The following is a 23,748-nucleotide window of genomic DNA, read 5'->3' as shown; positions in this document are numbered from 1 at the left end:
GCGTTTGGCTTGTAAAGGGTGGTGGGGGGAGCGGGGTGGGGTGGGGGCCTGGGGCGAGTGTAGGTCAGAGACACGTCAAGTGTATTTATATTTAGCTGCCAACGCATCTGACGACAGCTATGCAAACATGAAATGTTGAATTTTGCTGTTTTGTTTTATTTATTTTTCATTTGCATTAATTCACTGTGAATTCAGCTGGGCAAATTGCATTAAATTGGCTAAAATGAAGAGATCAAATCGAAGTACGTCGCAGCCAATTGGACTTGCAAGCAGGCGCGTCCAATTGGACAACCATCCGGGAGAGGGTCGCGGTGGGCTGTGTGTGCGTATATGTGTGAGTGTGAGTGTGTGTGTGTGTGTGTGTGCGCGTTGCCCGACAACATTTGACGCCCATTCGCTTGGACATTCATGTCAAACAAATTGCCAGTCGCCATATTTGTTGGTAGGTGTTGACATTTCATTTGCATACCAATGCGTATGTGTGTGTGTGTGTGCGTGTGTGTTTGTATTTGTGTATACGCAGTTTATTGACGTGTATTAATAATCAACATGCAGCTGCCACACAAATTAATTTAATTGAAATTTAAAAATCAAATTAAATGTCAACAAATTACAATAATTATGCCGTTAATAAAAATCTCTCACTCTCTCACACAGCCAACTCAGCAACATTTAAATGGAACAGGTCGCAAAGAGAGAGAGTGTGTGTATGTGTATGAGAGAGAACCGCATAAAGTGCGTGGTGCGCTTGTATAAGTGCAAAGCTGACAGCGCAGCAGCAACAATCTAAAACGCGTGCGTCGGCGTCGCGTGCGCTGAAGCGTAACAGCACGTCAGCGCCAGCAGCAGCAGCAGCCGCAACAACAACAAATACAGTAATGTGTATAAACAAATTCAAAGCAGTGCGCGCCCACATCAAAACCCAACGGCGGCCGCATTTGAAAAGGCCGAAAACAGTTTGCGCATTTAATTAGACTCGCCAACAAAAACAACAACGACAATGTTATGTTAAGCAGCAGGCACATAAAATGTTTATGTAAAAACAGCAGCGCATAATTTGTTAGCAAGAGGAAGCCGCATGCGTTAAACAAGAAGAGAGCGCAGCAAAAGAACCCACAATGAAACATAGCTTAAAAGCTTAACAGCAGCAGCTGGCAACATGTTGCCAGCTTGATTGGAGTGAAACTTATTTAGCAGTTGTTTATTTTATTGGGTTAATGAGACGGGCTGCCCCGTTTGAGCAGCAGCAGCAGCAGCAGCAGCAACAGCTTCTGCTTAATAAATTCCCAATTTGTTGCTCATTTCGTTTTCGTTTATTTATGTGTCAGAATAAATTTCTATTAATTGAAATTGCAATTGAAAGCGACCCTAACAGGCGCAGCAGCTTTTCATTGATTTATATATTTGAACCGAATTTATGGCTTGCAGGCGTGGAATTTGTTATCGTTGTTTAAACAGTTTACAAAATATGCACAAATATATATGTACACATGTATGTTTTGTTGCTTTTCCAAATTGCTTAACGTTTTTGGCATAACAATTAGCGGCGGATGTATTCGCTTTTAACAGTCATCATGCCAACTGCTGCTGCTTCTTCAACTTCGTCTTCCTCTGCTCATTCTTCTTCTTCTTTGTTTTTAGACATTGACAAATGCAGTGGAAACAGCGAACGGCGAGCATTCTTTTTAGAGTCCGATTCCGTGTAAAGAAAAAGCCAAACTTCGTGTAAATCGGATGAGATTTGACAAAGTTATGGGGGTGGTAACTTTTGACCCATGTCTATACAAGTCTTGGGGTAAGATTTGGACATGAATTTCGACCAAAAAATCAGTGTCGAGATTTGAATGCCACATTAATCTAGAGGGAAAACCATGAAGAAAAAGCCATACTTCGGGAAAATCGGATGAGATTTGACAAAGTTATGGGGGTGGACATTTTTGACCCACGTCTATATACGAATCTTGGGGTAAGATTTGGACATGAATTTCGACCAAAAAATCGGTGTTCAGATTTGAATGCCAGATTAATCTAGAGGGAAAACCATTAACAAAAAGCCAAACTTCGTGAAAATCGGATGAGATTTGGCCGAGTTATGGGGGTGGTAAATTTTGACTCATGTCTATATATGAATCTTGGGGTAAGATTTGGACATGAATTTCGACCAAAAAATCAGTGTCGAGATTTGAATGCCACATTAATCTAGAGGGAAAACCACGAAGAAAAAGTCAAACTTCGTGAAAATCGGATGAGATTTGGCCGAGATATGGGGGTGGTAAATTTTGACCCATGTCTATATACGAATCTTGGGGTAAGATTTGGACATGAATTTCGACCAAAAAATCAGTGTCGAGATTTGAATGCCACATTAATCTAGAGGGAAAACCACGAAGAAAAAGTCAAACTTCGTGAAAATCGGATGAGATTTGGCCGAGATATGGGGGTGGTAAATTTTGACCCATGTCTATATATGAATCTTGGGGTAAGATTTGGACATGAATTTCGACCAAAAAATCAGTGTCGAGATTTGAATGCCACATTAATCTAGAGGGAAAACCATGAAGAAAAAGTCAAACTTCGTGAAAATCGGATGAGATTTGGCCGAGATATGGGGGTGGTAAATTTTGACCCATGTCTATATACGAATCTTGGGGTAAGATTTGGACATGAATTTCGACCAAAAAATCGGTGTTGAGATTTGAATGCCAGATTAATCTAGAGGGAAAACCATTAACAAAAAGCCAAGCTTCGTGAAAATCGGATGAGATTTGGCCGAGATATGGGGGTGGTAAATTTTGACCCATGTCTATATACGAATCTTGGGGTAAGATTTGGACATGAATTTCGACCAAAAAATCGGTGTTGAGATTTGAATGCCAGATTAATCTAGAGGGAAAACCTTGAAGAAAAAGCCAAACTTCATGAAAATCGGATGAGATTTGGCCGAGATATGGGGGTGGTAAATTTTGACCCATGTCTATATACGAATCTTGGGGTAAGATTTGGACATGAATTTCGACCAAAAAATCGGTGTTGAGATTTGAATGCCAGATTAATCTAGAGGGAAAACCATGAAGAAAAGGCCAAACTTCGTGAAAATCGGATGAGATTTGTCCGAGATATGGGGGTGGTAAATTTTGACACATGTCTATATACGAATCTTGAGGTAAGATTTGGACATGAATTTCGACCAAAAAATCGGTGTCGAGATTTGAATGCCAGATTAATCTAGAGGGAAAGCCATTAACAAAAAGCCAAACTTCGTGAAAATCGGATGAGATTTGGCCGAGATATGGGGGTGGTAAATTTTGACCCATGTCTATATACGAATCTTGGGGTAAGATTTGGACATGAATTTCGACCAAAAAATCGGTGTTGAGATTTGAATGCCAGATTAATCTAGAGGGAAAACCTTGAAGAAAAAGCCAAACTTCATGAAAATCGGATGAGATTTGGCCGAGATATGGGGGTGGTAAATTTTGACCCATGTCTATATACGAATCTTGGGGTAAGATTTGGACATGAATTTCGACCAAAAAATCGGTGTTGAGATTTGAATGCCAGATTAATCTAGAGGGAAAACCATTAACAAAAAGCCAAACTTCGTGAAAATCGGATGAGATTTGGCCGAGTTATGGGGTGGTAAATTTTGACCCATGTCTATATATGAATCTTGGGGTAAGATTTGGACATGAATTTCGACCAAAAAATCAGTGTCGAGATTTGAATGCCACATTAATCTAGAGGGAAAACCATGAAGAAAAAGTCAAACTTCGTGAAAATCGGATGAGATTTGGCCGAGATATGGGGGTGGTAAATTTTGACCCATGTCTATATACGAATCTTGGGGTAAGATTTGGACATGAATTTCGACCAAAACATCGGTGTTGAGATTTGAATGCCAGATTAATCTAGAGGGAAAACCACGAAGAAAAAGCCAAACTTCATGAAAATCGGATGAGATTTGGCCGAGATATGGGGGTGGTAAATTTTGACCCATGTCTATATATGAATCTTGGGGTAAGATTTGGACATGAATTTCGACCAAAAAATCAGTGTCGAGATTTGAATGCCACATTAATCTAGAGGGAAAACCATGAAGAAAAAGTCAAACTTCGTGAAAATCGGATGAGATTTGGCCGAGATATGGGGGTGGTAATTTTTTACCCATGTCTATATACAAATCTTGGGGTAAGATTGGACATGAATTTCGACTAAAAAATCGGTGTCGAGCTTCCAATGCCAGATTAATCTAGAGGGAAAACCATTAACAAAAAGCCAAACTTCGTGAAAATCGGATGAGATTTGGCCAAGATATGGGGGTGGTAAATTTTGACCCATGTCTATATACGAATCTTGAGGTAAGATTTGGACATGAATTTCGACCAAAAAATCGGTGTCGAGATTTGAATGCCAGATTAATCTAGAGGGAAAACCATTAACAAAAAGCCAAACTTCGTGAAAATCGGATGAGATTTGGCCGAGATATGGGGGTGGTAAATTTTGACCCATGTCTATATACGAATCTTGGGGTAAGATTTGGACATGAATTTCGACCAAAAAATCGGTGTTGAGATTTGAATGCCACATTAATCTAGAGGGAAAACCACGAAGAAAAAGTCAAACTTCGTGAAAATCGGATGAGATTTGGCCGAGATATGGGGGTGGTAAATTTTGACCCATGTCTATATACGAATCTTGGGGTAAGATTTGGACATGAATTTCGACCAAAAAATCAGTGTCGAGATTTGAATGCCACATTAATCTAGAGGGAAAACCACGAAGAAAAAGTCAAACTTCGTGAAAATCGGATGAGATTTGGCCGAGATATGGGGGTGGTAAATTTTGACCCATGTCTATATATGAATCTTGGGGTAAGATTTGGACATGAATTTCGACCAAAAAATCAGTGTCGAGATTTGAATGCCACATTAATCTAGAGGGAAAACCATGAAGAAAAAGTCAAACTTCGTGAAAATCGGATGAGATTTGGCCGAGATATGGGGGTGGTAAATTTTGACCCATGTCTATATACGAATCTTGGGGTAAGATTTGGACATGAATTTCGACCAAAAAATCGGTGTTGAGATTTGAATGCCAGATTAATCTAGAGGGAAAACCATTAACAAAAAGCCAAGCTTCGTGAAAATCGGATGAGATTTGGCCGAGATATGGGGGTGGTAAATTTTGACCCATGTCTATATACGAATCTTGGGGTAAGATTTGGACATGAATTTCGACCAAAAAATCGGTGTTGAGATTTGAATGCCAGATTAATCTAGAGGGAAAACCACGAAGAAAAAGCCAAACTTCATGAAAATCGGATGAGATTTGGCCGAGATATGGGGGTGGTAAATTTTGACCCATGTCTATATATGAATCTTGGGGTAAGATTTGGACATGAATTTCGACCAAAAAATCAGTGTCGAGATTTGAATGCCACATTAATCTAGAGGGAAAACCATGAAGAAAAAGTCAAACTTCGTGAAAATCGGATGAGATTTGGCCGAGATATGGGGGTGGTAATTTTTTACCCATGTCTATATACAAATCTTGGGGTAAGATTGGACATGAATTTCGACTAAAAAATCGGTGTCGAGCTTCCAATGCCAGATTAATCTAGAGGGAAAACCATTAACAAAAAGCCAAACTTCGTGAAAATCGGATGAGATTTGGCCAAGATATGGGGGTGGTAAATTTTGACCCATGTCTATATACGAATCTTGAGGTAAGATTTGGACATGAATTTCGACCAAAAAATCGGTGTCGAGATTTGAATGCCAGATTAATCTAGAGGGAAAACCATTAACAAAAAGCCAAACTTCGTGAAAATCGGATGAGATTTGGCCGAGATATGGGGGTGGTAAATTTTGACCCATGTCTATATACGAATCTTGGGGTAAGATTTGGACATGAATTTCGACCAAAAAATCGGTGTTGAGATTTGAATGCCACATTAATCTAGAGGGAAAACCACGAAGAAAAAGTCAAACTTCGTGAAAATCGGATGAGATTTGGCCGAGATATGGGGGTGGTAAATTTTGACCCATGTCTATATACGAATCTTGGGGTAAGATTTGGACATGAATTTCGACCAAAAAATCAGTGTCGAGATTTGAATGCCACATTAATCTAGAGGGAAAACCACGAAGAAAAAGTCAAACTTCGTGAAAATCGGATGAGATTTGGCCGAGATATGGGGGTGGTAAATTTTGACCCATGTCTATATATGAATCTTGGGGTAAGATTTGGACATGAATTTCGACCAAAAAATCAGTGTCGAGATTTGAATGCCACATTAATCTAGAGGGAAAACCATGAAGAAAAAGTCAAACTTCGTGAAAATCGGATGAGATTTGGCCGAGATATGGGGGTGGTAAATTTTGACCCATGTCTATATACGAATCTTGGGGTAAGATTTGGACATGAATTTCGACCAAAAAATCGGTGTTGAGATTTGAATGCCAGATTAATCTAGAGGGAAAACCATTAACAAAAAGCCAAGCTTCGTGAAAATCGGATGAGATTTGGCCGAGATATGGGGGTGGTAAATTTTGACCCATGTCTATATACGAATCTTGGGGTAAGATTTGGACATGAATTTCGACCAAAAAATCGGTGTTGAGATTTGAATGCCAGATTAATCTAGAGGGAAAACCTTGAAGAAAAAGCCAAACTTCATGAAAATCGGATGAGATTTGGCCGAGATATGGGGGTGGTAAATTTTGACCCATGTCTATATACGAATCTTGGGGTAAGATTTGGACATGAATTTCGACCAAAAAATCGGTGTTGAGATTTGAATGCCAGATTAATCTAGAGGGAAAACCATGAAGAAAAGGCCAAACTTCGTGAAAATCGGATGAGATTTGTCCGAGATATGGGGGTGGTAAATTTTGACACATGCCTATATACGAATCTTGAGGTAAGATTTGGACATGAATTTCGACCAAAAAATCGGTGCCGAGATTTGAATGCCAGATTAATCTAGAGGGAAAGCCATTAACAAAAAGCCAAACTTCGTGAAAATCGGATGAGATTTGGCCGAGATATGGGGGTGGTAAATTTTGACCCATGTCTATATACGAATCTTGGGGTAAGATTTGGACATGAATTTCGACCAAAAAATCGGTGTTGAGATTTGAATGCCAGATTAATCTAGAGGGAAAACCTTGAAGAAAAAGCCAAACTTCATGAAAATCGGATGAGATTTGGCCGAGATATGGGGGTGGTAAATTTTGACCCATGTCTATATACGAATCTTGGGGTAAGATTTGGACATGAATTTCGACCAAAAAATCGGTGTTGAGATTTGAATGCCAGATTAATCTAGAGGGAAAACCATTAACAAAAAGCCAAACTTCGTGAAAATCGGATGAGATTTGGCCGAGTTATGGGGTGGTAAATTTTGACCCATGTCTATATATGAATCTTGGGGTAAGATTTGGACATGAATTTCGACCAAAAAATCAGTGTCGAGATTTGAATGCCACATTAATCTAGAGGGAAAACCATGAAGAAAAAGTCAAACTTCGTGAAAATCGGATGAGATTTGGCCGAGATATGGGGGTGGTAAATTTTGACCCATGTCTATATACGAATCTTGGGGTAAGATTTGGACATGAATTTCGACCAAAACATCGGTGTTGAGATTTGAATGCCAGATTAATCTAGAGGGAAAACCACGAAGAAAAAGCCAAACTTCATGAAAATCGGATGAGATTTGGCCGAGATATGGGGGTGGTAAATTTTGACCCATGTCTATATATGAATCTTGGGGTAAGATTTGGACATGAATTTCGACCAAAAAATCAGTGTCGAGATTTGAATGCCACATTAATCTAGAGGGAAAACCATGAAGAAAAAGTCAAACTTCGTGAAAATCGGATGAGATTTGGCCGAGATATGGGGGTGGTAATTTTTTACCCATGTCTATATACAAATCTTGGGGTAAGATTGGACATGAATTTCGACTAAAAAATCGGTGTCGAGCTTCCAATGCCAGATTAATCTAGAGGGAAAACCATTAACAAAAAGCCAAACTTCGTGAAAATCGGATGAGATTTGGCCAAGATATGGGGGTGGTAAATTTTGACCCATGTCTATATACGAATCTTGAGGTAAGATTTGGACATGAATTTCGACCAAAAAATCGGTGTCGAGATTTGAATGCCAGATTAATCTAGAGGGAAAACCATTAACAAAAAGCCAAACTTCGTGAAAATCGGATGAGATTTGGCCGAGATATGGGGGTGGTAAATTTTGACCCATGTCTATATACGAATCTTGGGGTAAGATTTGGACATGAATTTCGACCAAAAAATCGGTGTTGAGATTTGAATGCCAGATTAATCTAGAGGGAAAACCTTGAAGAAAAAGCCAAACTTCATGAAAATCGGATGAGATTTGGCCGAGATATGGGGGTGGTAAATTTTGACCCATGTCTATATACGAATCTTGGGGTAAGATTTGGACATGAATTTCGACCAAAAAATCGGTGTCGAGATTTGAATGCCAGATTAATCTAGAGGGAAAACCATTAACAAAAAGCCAAACTTCGTGAAAATCGGATGAGATTTGGCCGAGATATGGGGGTGGTAAATTTTGACCCATGTCTATATACGAATCTTGGGGTAAGATTTGGACATGAATTTCGACCAAAAAATCGGTGTTGAGATTTGAATGCCAGATTAATCTAGAGGGAAAACCTTGAAGAAAAAGCCAAACTTCATGAAAATCGGATGAGATTTGGCCGAGATATGGGGGTGGTAAATTTTGACCCATGTCTATATACGAATCTTGGGGTAAGATTTGGACATGAATTTCGACCAAAAAATCGGTGTTGAGATTTGAATGCCAGATTAATCTAGAGGGAAAACCATTAACAAAAAGCCAAACTTCGTGAAAATCGGATGAGATTTGGCCGAGTTATGGGGGTTGTACTTTTTGACCCATGTCTATATACGAATCTTGGGGTAAGATTTGGACATGAATTTCGACCAAAAAATCGGTGTTGAGATTTGAATGCCAGATTAATCTAGAGGGAAAACCTTGAAGAAAAAGCCAAACTTCATGAAAATCGGATGAGATTTGGCCGAGATATGGGGGTGGTAAATTTTGACCCATGTCTATATACGAATCTTGGGGTAAGATTTGGACATGAATTTCGACCAAAAAATCGGTGTTGAGATTTGAATGCCAGATTAATCTAGAGGGAAAACCTTGAAGAAAAAGCCAAACTTCATGAAAATCGGATGAGATTTGGCCGAGATATGGGGGTGGTAAATTTTGACCCATGTCTATATACGAATCTTGGGGTAAGATTTGGACATGAATTTCGACCAAAAAATCGGTGTTGAGATTTGAATGCCAGATTAATCTAGAGGGAAAACCATTAACAAAAAGCCAAACTTCGTGAAAATCGGATGAGATTTGGCCGAGTTATGGGGGTGGTAAATTTTGACCCATGTCTATATATGAATCTTGGGGTAAGATTTGGACATGAATTTCGACCAAAAAATCAGTGTCGAGATTTGAATGCCACATTAATCTAGAGGGAAAACCATGAAGAAAAAGTCAAACTTCGTGAAAATCGGATGAGATTTGGCCGAGATATGGGGGTGGTAAATTTTGACCCATGTCTATATACGAATCTTGGGGTAAGATTTGGACATGAATTTCGACCAAAAAATCGGTGTTGAGATTTGAATGCCAGATTAATCTAGAGGGAAACCCATGAAGAAAAAGCCAAACTTCATGAAAATCGGATGAGATTTGGCCGAGATATGGGGGTGGTAAATTTTGACCCATGTCTATATATGAATCTTGGGGTAAGATTTGGACATGAATTTCGACCAAAAAATCAGTGTCGAGATTTGAATGCCACATTAATCTAGAGGGAAAACCATTAACAAAAAGCCAAACTTCGTGAAAATCGGATGAGATTTGGCCAAGATATGGGGGTGGTAAATTTTGACACATGTCTATATACGAATCTTGAGGTAAGATTTGGACATGAATTTCGACCAAAAAATCGGTGTCGAGATTTGAATGCCAGATTAATCTAGAGGGAAAACCATTAACAAAAAGCCAAACTTCGTGAAAATCGGATGAGATTTGGCCGAGATATGGGGGTGGTAAATTTTGACCCATGTCTATATACGAATCTTGGGGTAAGATTTGGACATGAATTTCGACCAAAAAATCGGTGTTGAGATTTGAATGCCAGATTAATCTAGAGGGAAAACCATTAACAAAAAGCCAAACTTCGTGAAAATCGGATGAGATTTGGCCGAGTTATGGGGGTGGTAAATTTTGACCCATGTCTATATATGAATCTTGGGGTAAGATTTGGACATGAATTTCGACCAAAAAATCAGTGTCGAGATTTGAATGCCACATTAATCTAGATGGAAAACCATGAAGAAAAAGTCAAACTTCGTGAAAATCGGATGAGATTTGGCCGAGTTATGGGGGTGGTAATTTTTGACCCATGTCTATATACGAATCTTGGGGTAAGATTTGGACATGAATTTCGACCAAAAAATCGGTGTCGAGCTTTAAATGCCAGATTAATCTAGAGGGAAAACCATGAAGAAAAAGCCAAACTTCATGAAAATCGGATGAGATTTGGCCGAGTTATGGGGGTGGTAAATTTTGACCCATGTCTATATATGAATCTTGGGGTAAGATTTGGACATGAATTTCGACCAAAAAATCAGTGTCGAGATTTGAATGCCACATTAATCTAGAGGGAAAACCATGAAGAAAAAGTCAAACTTCGTGAAAATCGGATGAGATTTGGCCGAGATATGGGGGTGGTAAATTTTGACCCATGTCTATATACGAATCTTGGGGTAAGATTTGGACATGAATTTCGACCAAAAAATCGGTGTTGAGATTTGAATGCCAGATTAATCTAGAGGGAAACCCATGAAGAAAAAGTCAAACTTCGTGAAAATCGGATGAGATTTGGCCGAGATATGGGGGTGGTAATTTTTTACCCATGTCTATATACAAATCTTGGGGTAAGATTGGACATGAATTTCGACTAAAAAATCGGTGTCGAGCTTCCAATGCCAGATTAATCTAGAGGGAAAACCATTAACAAAAAGCCAAACTTCGTGAAAATCGGATGAGATTTGGCCAAGATATGGGGGTGGTAAATTTTGACCCATGTCTATATATGAATCTTGGGGTAAGATTTGGACATGAATTTCGACCAAAAAATCAGTGTCGAGATTTGAATGCCACATTAATCTAGATGGAAAACCATGAAGAAAAAGTCAAACTTCGTGAAAATCGGATGAGATTTGGCCGAGTTATGGGGGTGGTAATTTTTGACCCATGTCTATATACGAATCTTGGGGTAAGATTTGGACATGAATTTCGACCAAAAAATCGGTGTTGAGATTTGAATGCCAGATTAATCTAGAGGGAAAACCTTGAAGAAAAAGCCAAACTTCATGAAAATCGGATGAGATTTGGCCGAGTTATGGGGGTGGTAAATTTTGACCCATGTCTATATATGAATCTTGGGGTAAGATTTGGACATGAATTTCGACCAAAAAATCAGTGTCGAGATTTGAATGCCACATTAATCTAGAGGGAAAACCATGAAGAAAAAGTCAAACTTCGTGAAAATCGGATGAGATTTGGCCGAGATATGGGGGTGGTAAATTTTGACCCATGTCTATATACGAATCTTGGGGTAAGATTTGGACATGAATTTCGACCAAAAAATCGGTGTTGAGATTTGAATGCCAGATTAATCTAGAGGGAAACCCATGAAGAAAAAGTCAAACTTCGTGAAAATCGGATGAGATTTGGCCGAGATATGGGGGTGGTAATTTTTTACCCATGTCTATATACAAATCTTGGGGTAAGATTGGACATGAATTTCGACTAAAAAATCGGTGTCGAGCTTCCAATGCCAGATTAATCTAGAGGGAAAACCATTAACAAAAAGCCAAACTTCGTGAAAATCGGATGAGATTTGGCCAAGATATGGGGGTGGTAAATTTTGACACATGTCTATATACGAATCTTGAGGTAAGATTTGGACATGAATTTCGACCAAAAAATCGGTGTCGAGATTTGAATGCCAGATTAATCTAGAGGGAAAACCATTAACAAAAAGCCAAACTTCGTGAAAATCGGATGAGATTTGGCCGAGATATGGGGGTGGTAAATTTTGACCCATGTCTATATACGAATCTTGGGGTAAGATTTGGACATGAATTTCGACCAAAAAATCGGTGTTGAGATTTGAATGCCAGATTAATCTAGAGGGAAAACCATTAACAAAAAGCCAAACTTCGTGAAAATCGGATGAGATTTGGCCGAGTTATGGGGGTGGTAAATTTTGACCCATGTCTATATATGAATCTTGGGGTAAGATTTGGACATGAATTTCGACCAAAAAATCAGTGTCGAGATTTGAATGCCACATTAATCTAGATGGAAAACCATGAAGAAAAAGTCAAACTTCGTGAAAATCGGATGAGATTTGGCCGAGTTATGGGGGTGGTAATTTTTGACCCATGTCTATATACGAATCTTGGGGTAAGATTTGGACATGAATTTCGACCAAAAAATCGGTGTCGAGCTTTAAATGCCAGATTAATCTAGAGGGAAAACCATGAAGAAAAAGCCAAACTTCGGGAAAATCGGATGAGATTTGACAAAGTTATGGGGGTGGAAATTTTTGACCCACGTCTATATACGAATCTTGGGATAAGATTTGGACATGAATTTCGGCCAAAAAATCGGTGTTCAGATTTGAATGCCAGATTAATCTAGAGGGAAAACCATTAACAAAAAGCCAAACTTCGTGAAAATCGGATGAGATTTGGCCGAGTTATGGGGGTTGTACTTTTTGACCCATGTCTATATACGAATCTTGGGGTAAGATTTGGACATGAATTTCGACCAAAAAATCGGTGTTGAGATTTGAATGCCAGATTAATCTAGAGGGAAAACCATTAACAAAAAGCCAAACTTCGTGAAAATCGGATCAGATTTGGCCGAGTTATGGGGGTGATAATTTTTGACCCATGTCTATATACGAATCTTGGGGTAAGATTTGGACATGAATTTCGACCAAAAAATCGGTGTCGAGCTTTAAATGCCAGATTAATCTAGAGGGAAAACCATGAAGAAAAAGCCAAACTTCGGGAAAATCGGATGAGATTTGACAAAGTTATGGGGGTGGAAATTTTTGACCCACGTCTATATACGAATCTTGGGATAAGATTTGGACATGAATTTCGGCCAAAAAATCGGTGTTCAGATTTGAATGCCAGATTAATCTAGAGGGAAAACCATTAACAAAAAGCCAAACTTCGTGAAAATCGGATGAGATTTGGCCGAGTTATGGGGGTTGTACTTTTTGACCCATGTCTATACATGAATCTTGGGGTAAGATTTGGACATGAATTTCGACTAAAAAATCGGTGTCGAGCATGTATGTGTGTAGCTGTACATATATGTGCATGTGTGTGCATGCATGTTAAGTAAATGTCTGTTCGCGTGTGTGTGTGTGTCAAATATTTGCCGCGCTTTTAAATACATAGAAGAATCGAGACTTCGACTTCACAAAGGGTTTCGGCTTTCAACATTTCCACAAAACTTTAAATCACACGAAACAGCTAACGGAGGTAGTTCCAAGCTTTCTGCTATGTACAGCATATCAAACGTTCATTTTGTTTTTTCTATATGTAAAATATGGCTTGTCCGGGAATCTGTTTACCTAAGCAAGCTGTCCTTACACTGTATTGGTTTTTTTTTCTTCAACTATTGCTTGAACAGCCCACGCACAAAATGAGAAAAAATGAAGAAGTAGAAAAAAACTATTGCTCAATGTTTATCTAAAGTTCGCGTCATCATCGTCACATTGCCAGCAGCTGTGGCAACTTTGGAGCAATCCCATCGCACAGCCAATTCTCTAATGGTTTCTATTTGCTTTGTGGGGGTATATATAGGGTATATAGGGGGCATATTGGTACTTACATAGATCAAGCCAGAGTAATATCTGTCTTTGATGTTGTGCAACACGGATGCCTCATTGAGGCACGTCAGCTCGGCCATGTCCTCGACTTTGTCGAACTTTGGCGGATTCATCTTCTGTATGTCATCGCGTAGGATCATGACACGCTTGCCGGTCTCGGCCAGTTCCACCTCCACCTCGTCGCCATGTTCGCGCTTAATACTGGCGGCAACGAAGCCCTGCAAAAATGAAAATAAACAAAGAGAGAGAAAAAGAAATCAGAAATCGGAATCAAATTTATTGGCAGTTAGTCACTCGGTGTGTGTGTGTGAGTGTGTGAGTCACACACGTGAGTGTCAATTAACAGCCAAACACCGTTATTTATGACATATATGTACATATATTGAAATGGTATTCCAGGAAATAATAAAAAAATGCACAAATACGATGCAAATTCAGCAAATTAGCAATTAAAACAAAGCTGCCGAAGAAGAGGAAGAAGATGAAGCAGCTGCTGCTACAACAATTACAGTTAAAGCTCCTGGCTGGCAATAAAAACAATGCACACGCCTTGTTACGCCGCCGCTGCTGCTGCTTCTTCTTCTTCATTTTGCTTCTTATGCTTGTTTTTATTCTTTTGCTCTAATTGAGTGAGCTTGTGTGTGTGTGTGTGAGTGTGCTTCTGCTTGCGCTTGTGAGTGCATCTCTTGACGCAGCGCTGCATGAGTCAAGCGCCAAGCAGCAACAGCAACAACAAGAACAACAGCAGCAGCAGCAACAACAGAAAGAAAAAGGAAATGCAGACGATAAAACTGACGCCCGTTCAAGTGCCGTTGCAGACGCAGCAGCGACAAACACACAAAACAGCCAACGGGAAGGCAGCGACAGCAGCAGCAGCAGCAGACACATAGACAGACAAACAGAAGCTGCGACAGCAACAGCAACAACAACAGAGACGCCTCTGTCTGCCCTTTCTCTGCTGTCTGTCTGTCTGTTGTCTCACTGTTGTCTGTCTGTTGGCAAGTTCAAGGCTCGCCTCTCTAGCCATTCAAGTATACACAATTTATAACACGAACACGCTATCATCTAGAGCTAAGTATATTGCCTAATTTATAGTTACGCATTTTAATTAGCGCCAATTGAGCGGGATGACAACTAATGAAAATCGTTCAAGCTGTGGGCAAACGCGAATTTCACATTACTCTGTTAACGTTACTCTGTTAACGCGAAAAATCACACGCTAAATAATGTCATTTTCGCAGTTCGAAACTTTTGCGAATTAATTAATGCCGAAAATCGAAGCATTTTCGGAAACTAATATTAGACAAATGTTGTTTCGTTTAACAGTATTAAATTTAACTTTATTGGCCAGGCAATCTGCTGCTGATTAGCTTCAATTCCATAAACTATTTCCAACTGACTGGAACTAAGTTCTTTATGCATATTTTTCGCATTTTTAAGTGCTAATTAATGTTGCAGAAATGAAGATATTTTGCGGAATGCCTAAAGCAAACAATTACTACAAATGCGCCATACGATGATTTCCAATTAGAATTCAAAGACCAGCAACTGCATATGAATCAAAATCCAGAAGGGAAAGAATGGAAAAACAGAAATGAAAGAGAAAAAAAAACAAACAATTTCCACTTTGCGGCCATTCGGCAAAGCATAATTTATGATTCCTAATTCCAGTTCAGAGACTCATTAAAAGGGTGAAAAACAGAAGTGCAACGAAATGCATTAACAACCAACAACAAGTCGAGCAACAACAACAACAACAACAACAACATTAACAACAAACTGAAGCGAAACAGAGGCAGGTCTCAGATCGGGCGCCCATTAAGTTAAATACGAGCACAACCCAACGATCAGAACCGGGCACAGTTCCACATTCATTTCCATTCTCGTCTTGTTTATCTCGCGCGCCTCTGCGTGCGTGCGTATGTGTGTGTGTGTGTTTATCTATTATCTTTGCGCTTTTCCGGCATTAAAGATAAACATTAATCGAAAAATACAGCGCGTCATTTTTACCCAAGAGTCCGTAATGTATAGACTACTTATGTGTGTATTTATTAAATAAGTCATATATCAACACTGGCCAGGTGAATCAGTGTTAGATAATACATATGTTGTTGAAAAGCCATGTTAACATAATGCAGTGAACGCTCGCATGTCGGAACATCTGTGTTTGATATAAGTATTAGCTTTTGTTTTTTTTTTTTTATATAAGATTTTAAGTAATATATTTATTTTCATTTTTTCTTTTATAGAAACTTTTATCTAAAATATTGTATTACTTTAAAATATGTAAATAGTTCTTTTTACGAAGCGTTCACTGTACATCAAATATAACTGAAGAAACGAATCATGCAGAAAATTTTATTATTGCCAAAACATACTTAAAGAGCAAAAAGATTTGCCGAAGTATGCGCAGATACCACAATGAGATCATCAATCAGCTATACATACGCCCCCCCCCCCCCCTCCCTTCCCCCTCTCCTTCAGCCCATCCACTAACAATCCGGTACAGTTTATAGATTGTTATCTAGATACACGACACATTCCAGGCAATCAGCGAATCAAAACGAGGCGCAAATCGAAATAAAAACCAAAAGCCAAAGATATGGCCGAATCTGGTCTGAAATCTACAAGTAAATATGTGTGGGAGTTGTAAGAGTGGGGGAGGGGGAGGGGGCACGATTTAGGTTTGGTTTTGCCTTGTGGCACGTTTATAAAGAACACACACACACACACACACATACATACATACATATAGTATATTTCTTGAGAAACCCTGAACTTCAAGAGTCTGACATTCGCCCACAATTCTGACCGCAGAAATAAACAAAAAATATCTCCCGCAAATAATATATATATATATGCATATATATTTACCAAGAGACCGAGAGAAAATCCATTGAATAATAAAAACCACTTTTGTTTACTTTATCTGAAGAACGTCGTAGATATGTATGAGGTAAAGAAATGAATATGCGATCATAATTATAAGAAGAAAAAAAAACAGTTATCTTTGGCATGACGAGCATTAAATACCCTTTTAAGCTAGCGGCAAATGAAAGAGTTAATATATTGCTCAGATCTGTTGAAAATGTGTTATTTCTATAGCCATAGATTATATTAGACAATTGAAAGTAATTATTATTTGTAGAGAAAGGTTAAAAGGAACAAAAAACCAAGAACAATTGTTGACTTTGTTCAAGATATCTTGAAATACAGAAACAGTTCTCTTTAAAAAAAAAAACGCCCTGGAGTTCAAAAATGAAACGCATTGAAAAACTTAGAAATTTTTGTTGAGACCCCCTTTAAGCTGTATCCAAAACAAAGGCTATACTAAACCGATCAGAACCTACTCAAATATAAAGATATTTTATGTAAACTTATGAAGTTGTCCCACATTTCATGATAGTTTTGCAATGCCCTCTAACCAAGTGTATAAAAAGGTTCTCATGCAGCATTCCAATCATTCTATATGATGTATACATATTTCTCTCGCGCTCTTTCGCTCTCTCTCTCTCTCGCTCTCGCCCGCTCACACCCACAAGTGTTATGCGTTGAAGATCGTGGGCTCAAGTTCTCTGAGTTCTCTGTAAAGCAAAGTTCACGCTAACCGGCCATAATAATTTGTTGTTGTTACTCGCCTTTTCGTATTTGTATTTCTTTTCTTTGCGTTTAATCGATCAACGCATATGCATGGCATATATGTACATATAAACTGATATACACACACACACACATGTAATTGAGAGAGATATGAGAGTCGCAGGTTCGTTGACCGTAAACCGGACGAGAGCCGAATCTTGAAAGCTTCGGCTACATTTGTCATTAGCGGTAAAGAAGAGACATTTGTATCACAAAAAAAAAAAAAAAAAAAGAAAGAAGAAGAAGCAGCAGAGAAGAACCCACCAGGCTCAGCTGCGACCTCTTGCGTTCGTTCAATTTTTCGTTCAGTTTTTCGTTCAATATGTGTGGGTGCGTGTATGTGTGCATGTATGTGTGTGTGCTATGTTGTTATTGTTCTTGTTATGCACCCGACTGTTACTATCTGTGCCGCCCCTCTCTGCGTCTCTCTCTCACTCTCTCCCTCTCCCGTCCTTTATCTCTGACTTGCGGTTCGGGCTGTTAACAACAATTTGTGGTGGGGCTGTTCAAGCACCTCAAAGACGTCCATCAATAACAACTGCCTTACCGGGGTTTTTTTTGTGCTATAATAACTCTGTCAAAACTATAAATAACTCTGTCTAATGGAAAGTCGCTTCCTACACCCTGTAACTATAACCAGGCGAAAATACATATTTTCGCAGTATCGACTATTGAATACACTTATAGATTTCCGATAAACTTGACCGAAAGAGTCGCAGCTGAACCAACTATAAATGAAGAAGATGTCTTGATCTTATCCAACATATGGCATATATATTCCCGATCAAGATATCTATGTGAAACATTCCAGACATTTTGTGTGGAAATCTAATCCAGCCCGCAAGGTATATGTGAAAATATCTATAGCCTGGAATATTTTCACTATAACGGGGCAGTTAAAAATGAAATAAAAGAATGTTTAGAAAATATATGACAATTTTTTTGAACCAGAATCTGCCAGGGAGCTGGTTCGAATCGTAAGCCAAGCAAACTACATTTCATTATTATCAATTTGAAAATAATGTGAAGAGTTATTTTACCGACTTTCCATTTGGGGAGTGCGGGTTGTGGGGAGAGCAACCTGAAGCAGCCCCCATTGTGTGCACACGCACAATGCCGCCCATTGTTTAATTATTTACATAGATAAACACAAATACAAACAGAAAATACGAACACGAAGAGGGCGAATACAATAAATAAGAAGAAAAAGCATATTATTTTTAAGATATATAGTTTTCATTTTTTACATTGCGCAAAGTTTGTACAGTTGTTGTTCTGTTTGTCGAAGGCAAAACGAGTGCACAAAATGTGTTGACACAATTTCGAATACCCTTCTGCCAAGCGAAAAAAAAAACAAACAACAACAACAGCACAGTGTAACTGTAGACAGCGCAGCAGCAGCAGCAGCTGTGTGCGTGTATGTGTGTATGTGTGTGTGTTGGACATTCCAGCGGCGCAACAGTTTGTGCCATATGCAAATTTCTTTACATTATCTGTCCAACTGTCCGTCTGTCTCTCCGTCTCTCTCGCTCTCCCTCTCTCTCTGTCTGTCTGTTTGTCTGGTTGACAACTCATGACAATCGTTTGCAAAGTCGTGCCGTTGTTTTTTTTCCTTCTACTTCTTCTTCTCTTTTATTTTTGTTTTTGTCACATTTTATTTGTTGCTTTATCTGTGTGCGCTTGAAATTCCTTTTAGCCAAAGCAAATGGCTTTTGTAAGTAAACGCGTAATTACTAAAAAATGCGACAAGTTGTTGCTGCTTTTTTTTATTATTATGGTTTTGCTGCTTGTTGCTGTTGTTATACCCTATAGCCCAAATAAACGTAGAGCAAGTTGATTTATCAAAAGCACTTGGAATGGGTTTTCCAATGTCGATCGATAAGAAAGAAAAAAAAAACATCGCATCGATCAAATCAAATTACATCACTTCCCAAAATTAAACGAGCAAGTTTTTTGACCAGTTGCAGGGTATTCACTAGTCGCCCTAGTTAGAGTAAGCTATGCAGTAGGTGCTACCAAATTTGTTAGACGTTTCAGAGTCCATTGTTAGAACGACAGTTTTATCTCTGGCGCATAAACTTCGAAGTTGTAAACTTCTTTATAAACACGCGATATACATATATACATTTATATATCTTATATATATATGTATATATGGATGTGTATGTATGTATGTATGCATATAGACATGCTGCTAATTTGCAGGTTGAATGACATTTGAATTCGGTTGAGCTATCTGTGAATGGGCAGCTACAAACAAATTTTTGCATAACAATGCAAAGCTTGATAAATAGAAAACCGTTGTGTGTCATCGTTATCGTTATCGTTGTCGCACAATCAAACAAACACACATACACAAACAAACTCACATGCACAAGCAAGCAAACACACATACACACACACACGCACGCACGCACACATTCATCTATGCACAATTTGTATTTATTGCAGATTAAAAGCTGATTTTTTGTTTTCCTGCTGTCGTTCCCGTTATCGCAAATTTGTACTCCCTCTTCTGTTGCTATCTCTGTCGCACTTGCTCTCCGCCTATCGCATTGATGACTCACAGTGCATGCAAATTGGAAATACTGACGAATTGGAAATTGAGCATCTAGCTGTTAAATGAAATAAGAGTGACCAGGCATCACTTGCAAATGAGCTCTTTATGATTTTTGTATATACAAAAATGTGGCCATGAATGAAAGTATCTGTGATTCAAATTGTGGCCTAAACTAAAACTCACGTGAGATTTCTTCAGCGGATGTTTAACTAATTTTATCGCCCAACGCGAATCGGAACGTTAAATTCAAAGAAGTTGACCAAGTGCATGATTCATGCGATGAGTGTGCAGCCAAAAGGGCGATAAATGCACGTACCAAGCGAGTTGGAAGTATGCTGTTAACCAGTCTGTAGGTAGTGTGGGGAATTTAACAAGAGTTCCAGTTCCAGCTCTGCCGCCAGTTCCAATCGTCAGCTGTGGCCGCATACATACATATGTACATATCGAAATTGTGGATAGGGCCTGCCTGTCCCTTAATCGGCTTAAAAATGCTTTCAATAAAATATCAACAAGATATCTGAACCATGCCGAACTCTTAATACTCTTAAGTAAAAATTCATATATCAGCTGTAGACGTTATGTTATAAGAGTCTTCTAACATGGTATAAGAGAGTCGAACTATTCTGCCTTTTTGACAATTTTCATACATTTGCATTGCGTTGCCAACTACTTGACAAAGTTCACAATAGCCATTGCAAGTGTATTAAGATAACATTAACAAGGCAACAGAGCCAAAGAACACAGCAACAACAAATAACAGAAAACTGGTCAAACTCGCGCCCAGCAACGAAAATAAGAATAAGAAACAACAACAACAACAGGCAGAACAGAGTGCGGCCAACGCCTGCGCAACGCAACGAGGCGCTCTACAGGTTTTTCAGGTCGCTTGGCGACGGCAGCGACGACTTCTGCGCGGCCAGGTGAAAGCCAGACCCAGGCCCGGGAGAATGCCAAAGTGCAAGGAGCATAACAAAGAAATAACATAACATGCCTGTACGTAAACAAATGCGACAGTTGTAGAATGTAGTGTACAGTGTACAGTGTTGGTAAATGTACAGGCCAGTGCCGAAAATATCCTTAGAATGAAACACTCACCTGATTCTCGTGGGGCACCCAGACAAGACGTTTCTGTGTCCATTCGGCCTGTGTGGCCGGATCATTGAATTGATTGCGCTCCACCGAGAGATATTTCAGCTCGGGGTCGTTGCGATCGACTTCTTCTGACATATTTTTGTTCTTTTTTATTGTTATTCTTGGTTCTGCGTTTTTTATATTCGTTATTTATCGTTTCGTGTTGGTTATTGTTGGTTTCAATGTGGTTTGGTTTTTTATGCAGTTGCAGATTTATAAATAATTTTCTGTTGTTTTTTTGTAAAATGAATTAAAAGAATATTAAATTTTTAATTATTTTTAGGCGCCTATTACGCACAACAAACACACACACACACACACACACACACACACACACACACACACACACACACACCTAGAGTGCAAATTGCCATCGCATTGTAAACAAACACATATACACACACGCACGCACACTCACACAAAGCGAATTTCGAACATCAAGATACATTTTTGCGGCACATTTTTATCTGCAAGAAGCGTTCGCCGTTTTTTTTTATCTAAGAAATGCGGCAGCAAAAGGCAGACGGCGAGAACGGCAACAGCAGCAGCAGCAGCAGAAAATAGTTTCAAAAGGGAACCGACAAGAAACAAATATGGCCATACATTTTTCTTAAGCCAGCGCTAGCTCGCTCTCCCTCTCGCTCTCACACTGTCTCTCTATCTGTGCACTCGAATGTTACTCTCTCTCGCCGCCGCAGCAGACATATTCAAACATCGTAGATGAGCAGCGTCAGCGACAGCGACAGCGTTCAGCGGAAAATAGCATTACGTAGCTGTTTGGCAATTAAAGTAACCAGTTTGCATTTTAAGCCGCAACATTTGCCTTGATTTTCGGTTATGGTTACTCTAATTGCGGAGCAGGTACGTCAGCAAAATGCGGCTGCTGCTGCTGCTGCTGCCGCGGCCATCGTTCCTTCTTTTTTGTGTTGCTTGTTCTGCACACACACACACACACACATACGCACATGCTTACACACACATACACACGCCTAAATACTCATGCACACACGGGTAGCGCAGTTTTCGTTTCGTTTTTGATTTTCATTTTCGTATGAATTTGTTAATATTTTTCATATATTTATGCTCCCGTTTCACTGTGTCAGCACTGCATTTTAACAAATTCAACGCATTTCGCACTCAATGCACACATTTCATTTCATTTGTTTCAACAAGCGACTGCGGCGTCAACGGCGTCGGCTGGCCGGCGGCTTTTGGGCGTTGAAATTATTTGACATGCATCATTTGTATATTGGCTGTTAGTACTGTGTTTTCTTTGTTTTTGGCCAACTTTGATGGGCTTTATGTGCACTTAGTTGTTGCTTGGTTGCAAATTGATTTTTTCATAAGTGGCAATAATGCGGTTTTTATTTGTTTCAAGCGACAGCTGCACTTCTTAACTTTTGACACCAACACACACTCTTATACAATTTCGAACGAACCCAAAACGCGTCTTTCTCGTTCGCTGCTACCAGCACGAATGTGCGATTGCTGGTAACAGAGGCAAAGCAGCCAACCTTAACATTTCGCTGCGATGCTATTAACAGCGAGTGTACATTTATTCTGGGAAAAGCGCGCGTCGCTGACATAGCAATGTAAAAACTTTTAAATACAGTTCAATTTACGCAACATGATGTGATATTTTGTAAGAACTTAATTAATTTAATGTTCTTGTCGACGGCATTTTTGACAGCGAACGGCGAAATCATTTGAATTTAACAGCTGTTAACATGGAAATCACAGATTTTAAATTTCATGTTATCGATTAATAATGTACTGCACATTGTTTCAAATGTGTCTTTCACCTGCTTACTTTTTCAACAATTATGCATTAAAAAGCAGCAAATGCTTTATTCTCTTTCGTTATAGGAATTGCTACTAAAATTGCTAAAATTCGATAGTATCGATTATCTGTACTTAGAATATCGATTGGTGCAAACGATGAGTGTGAATGGAAATAATTTATTGCGCAACATGCGTGTGTTGAGACACATGTTGCTAAGCTAACCGACATGTTAAACTCAAATCGGTAATGTTAAACTCAAATAGGTTTTTTAATAAAAGCTGATAAAAAACGGAGCAGCTCAACTTACAGAAATCGTATGTAAGTTCAAGGGGTAATATGTGTGAAATAGTAAATACTAATATTAATACAAATTTTTGAATAAATTTGCAACATTATGATGTACACCATCGCATTGGGAAATGGAATGATCGATAACATATTTTAAGGGTGACTGTTATTTTTAACATTGCCGCTACATCGGCAGCTGCAAAAATTATGGCGGCAGTCGATATATATTTACGATGTAGTGTCAAAAGTTCATATCGATTGTGTTCATCGCGCGTCTGCAACTAGCTGGTCACAACTCAGTAGTTCGACTAATTAAATTTAATCCAAAGTCAACAAGATAAA

General features: G+C 39.0%; 1 protein-coding gene across 3 annotated transcripts in view; it reads right to left on the bottom strand.

Annotated features, from left to right (window-relative positions):
- The window catches only part of LOC115760521 (myosin heavy chain, non-muscle), a 42,275-nt gene extending 19,483 nt beyond the window's left edge, over window positions 1-22,792 (bottom strand). For all 3 annotated transcript variants that reach the window (XM_030701891.1, XM_030701893.1, XM_030701892.1), the window contains exons 1-3: window positions 22,775-22,792; window positions 21,300-21,562; window positions 14,008-14,223 (exon numbers count right to left, since the gene is read on the bottom strand). In XM_030701891.1, coding sequence (XP_030557751.1) covers window positions 14,008-14,223; window positions 21,300-21,431 — 348 coding nt within the window. In that variant the 5' untranslated portion in view covers window positions 21,432-21,562; window positions 22,775-22,792. The remainder of the gene's footprint in view (window positions 1-14,007; window positions 14,224-21,299; window positions 21,563-22,774) is intronic.
- Between the last annotated feature and the right edge of the window lie 956 nt (window positions 22,793-23,748).

Source organism: Drosophila novamexicana, unplaced genomic scaffold (assembly GCF_003285875.2).
Source record: "Drosophila novamexicana strain 15010-1031.04,08,12 unplaced genomic scaffold, DnovRS2.1 tig00000462-arrow-pilon, whole genome shotgun sequence".
NCBI lineage: Eukaryota > Metazoa > Arthropoda > Insecta > Diptera > Drosophilidae > Drosophila > Drosophila novamexicana.
The sequence above is the reverse complement of the archived record's forward strand: the minus strand, read 5'-3'. Positions and strand labels throughout refer to the sequence as shown.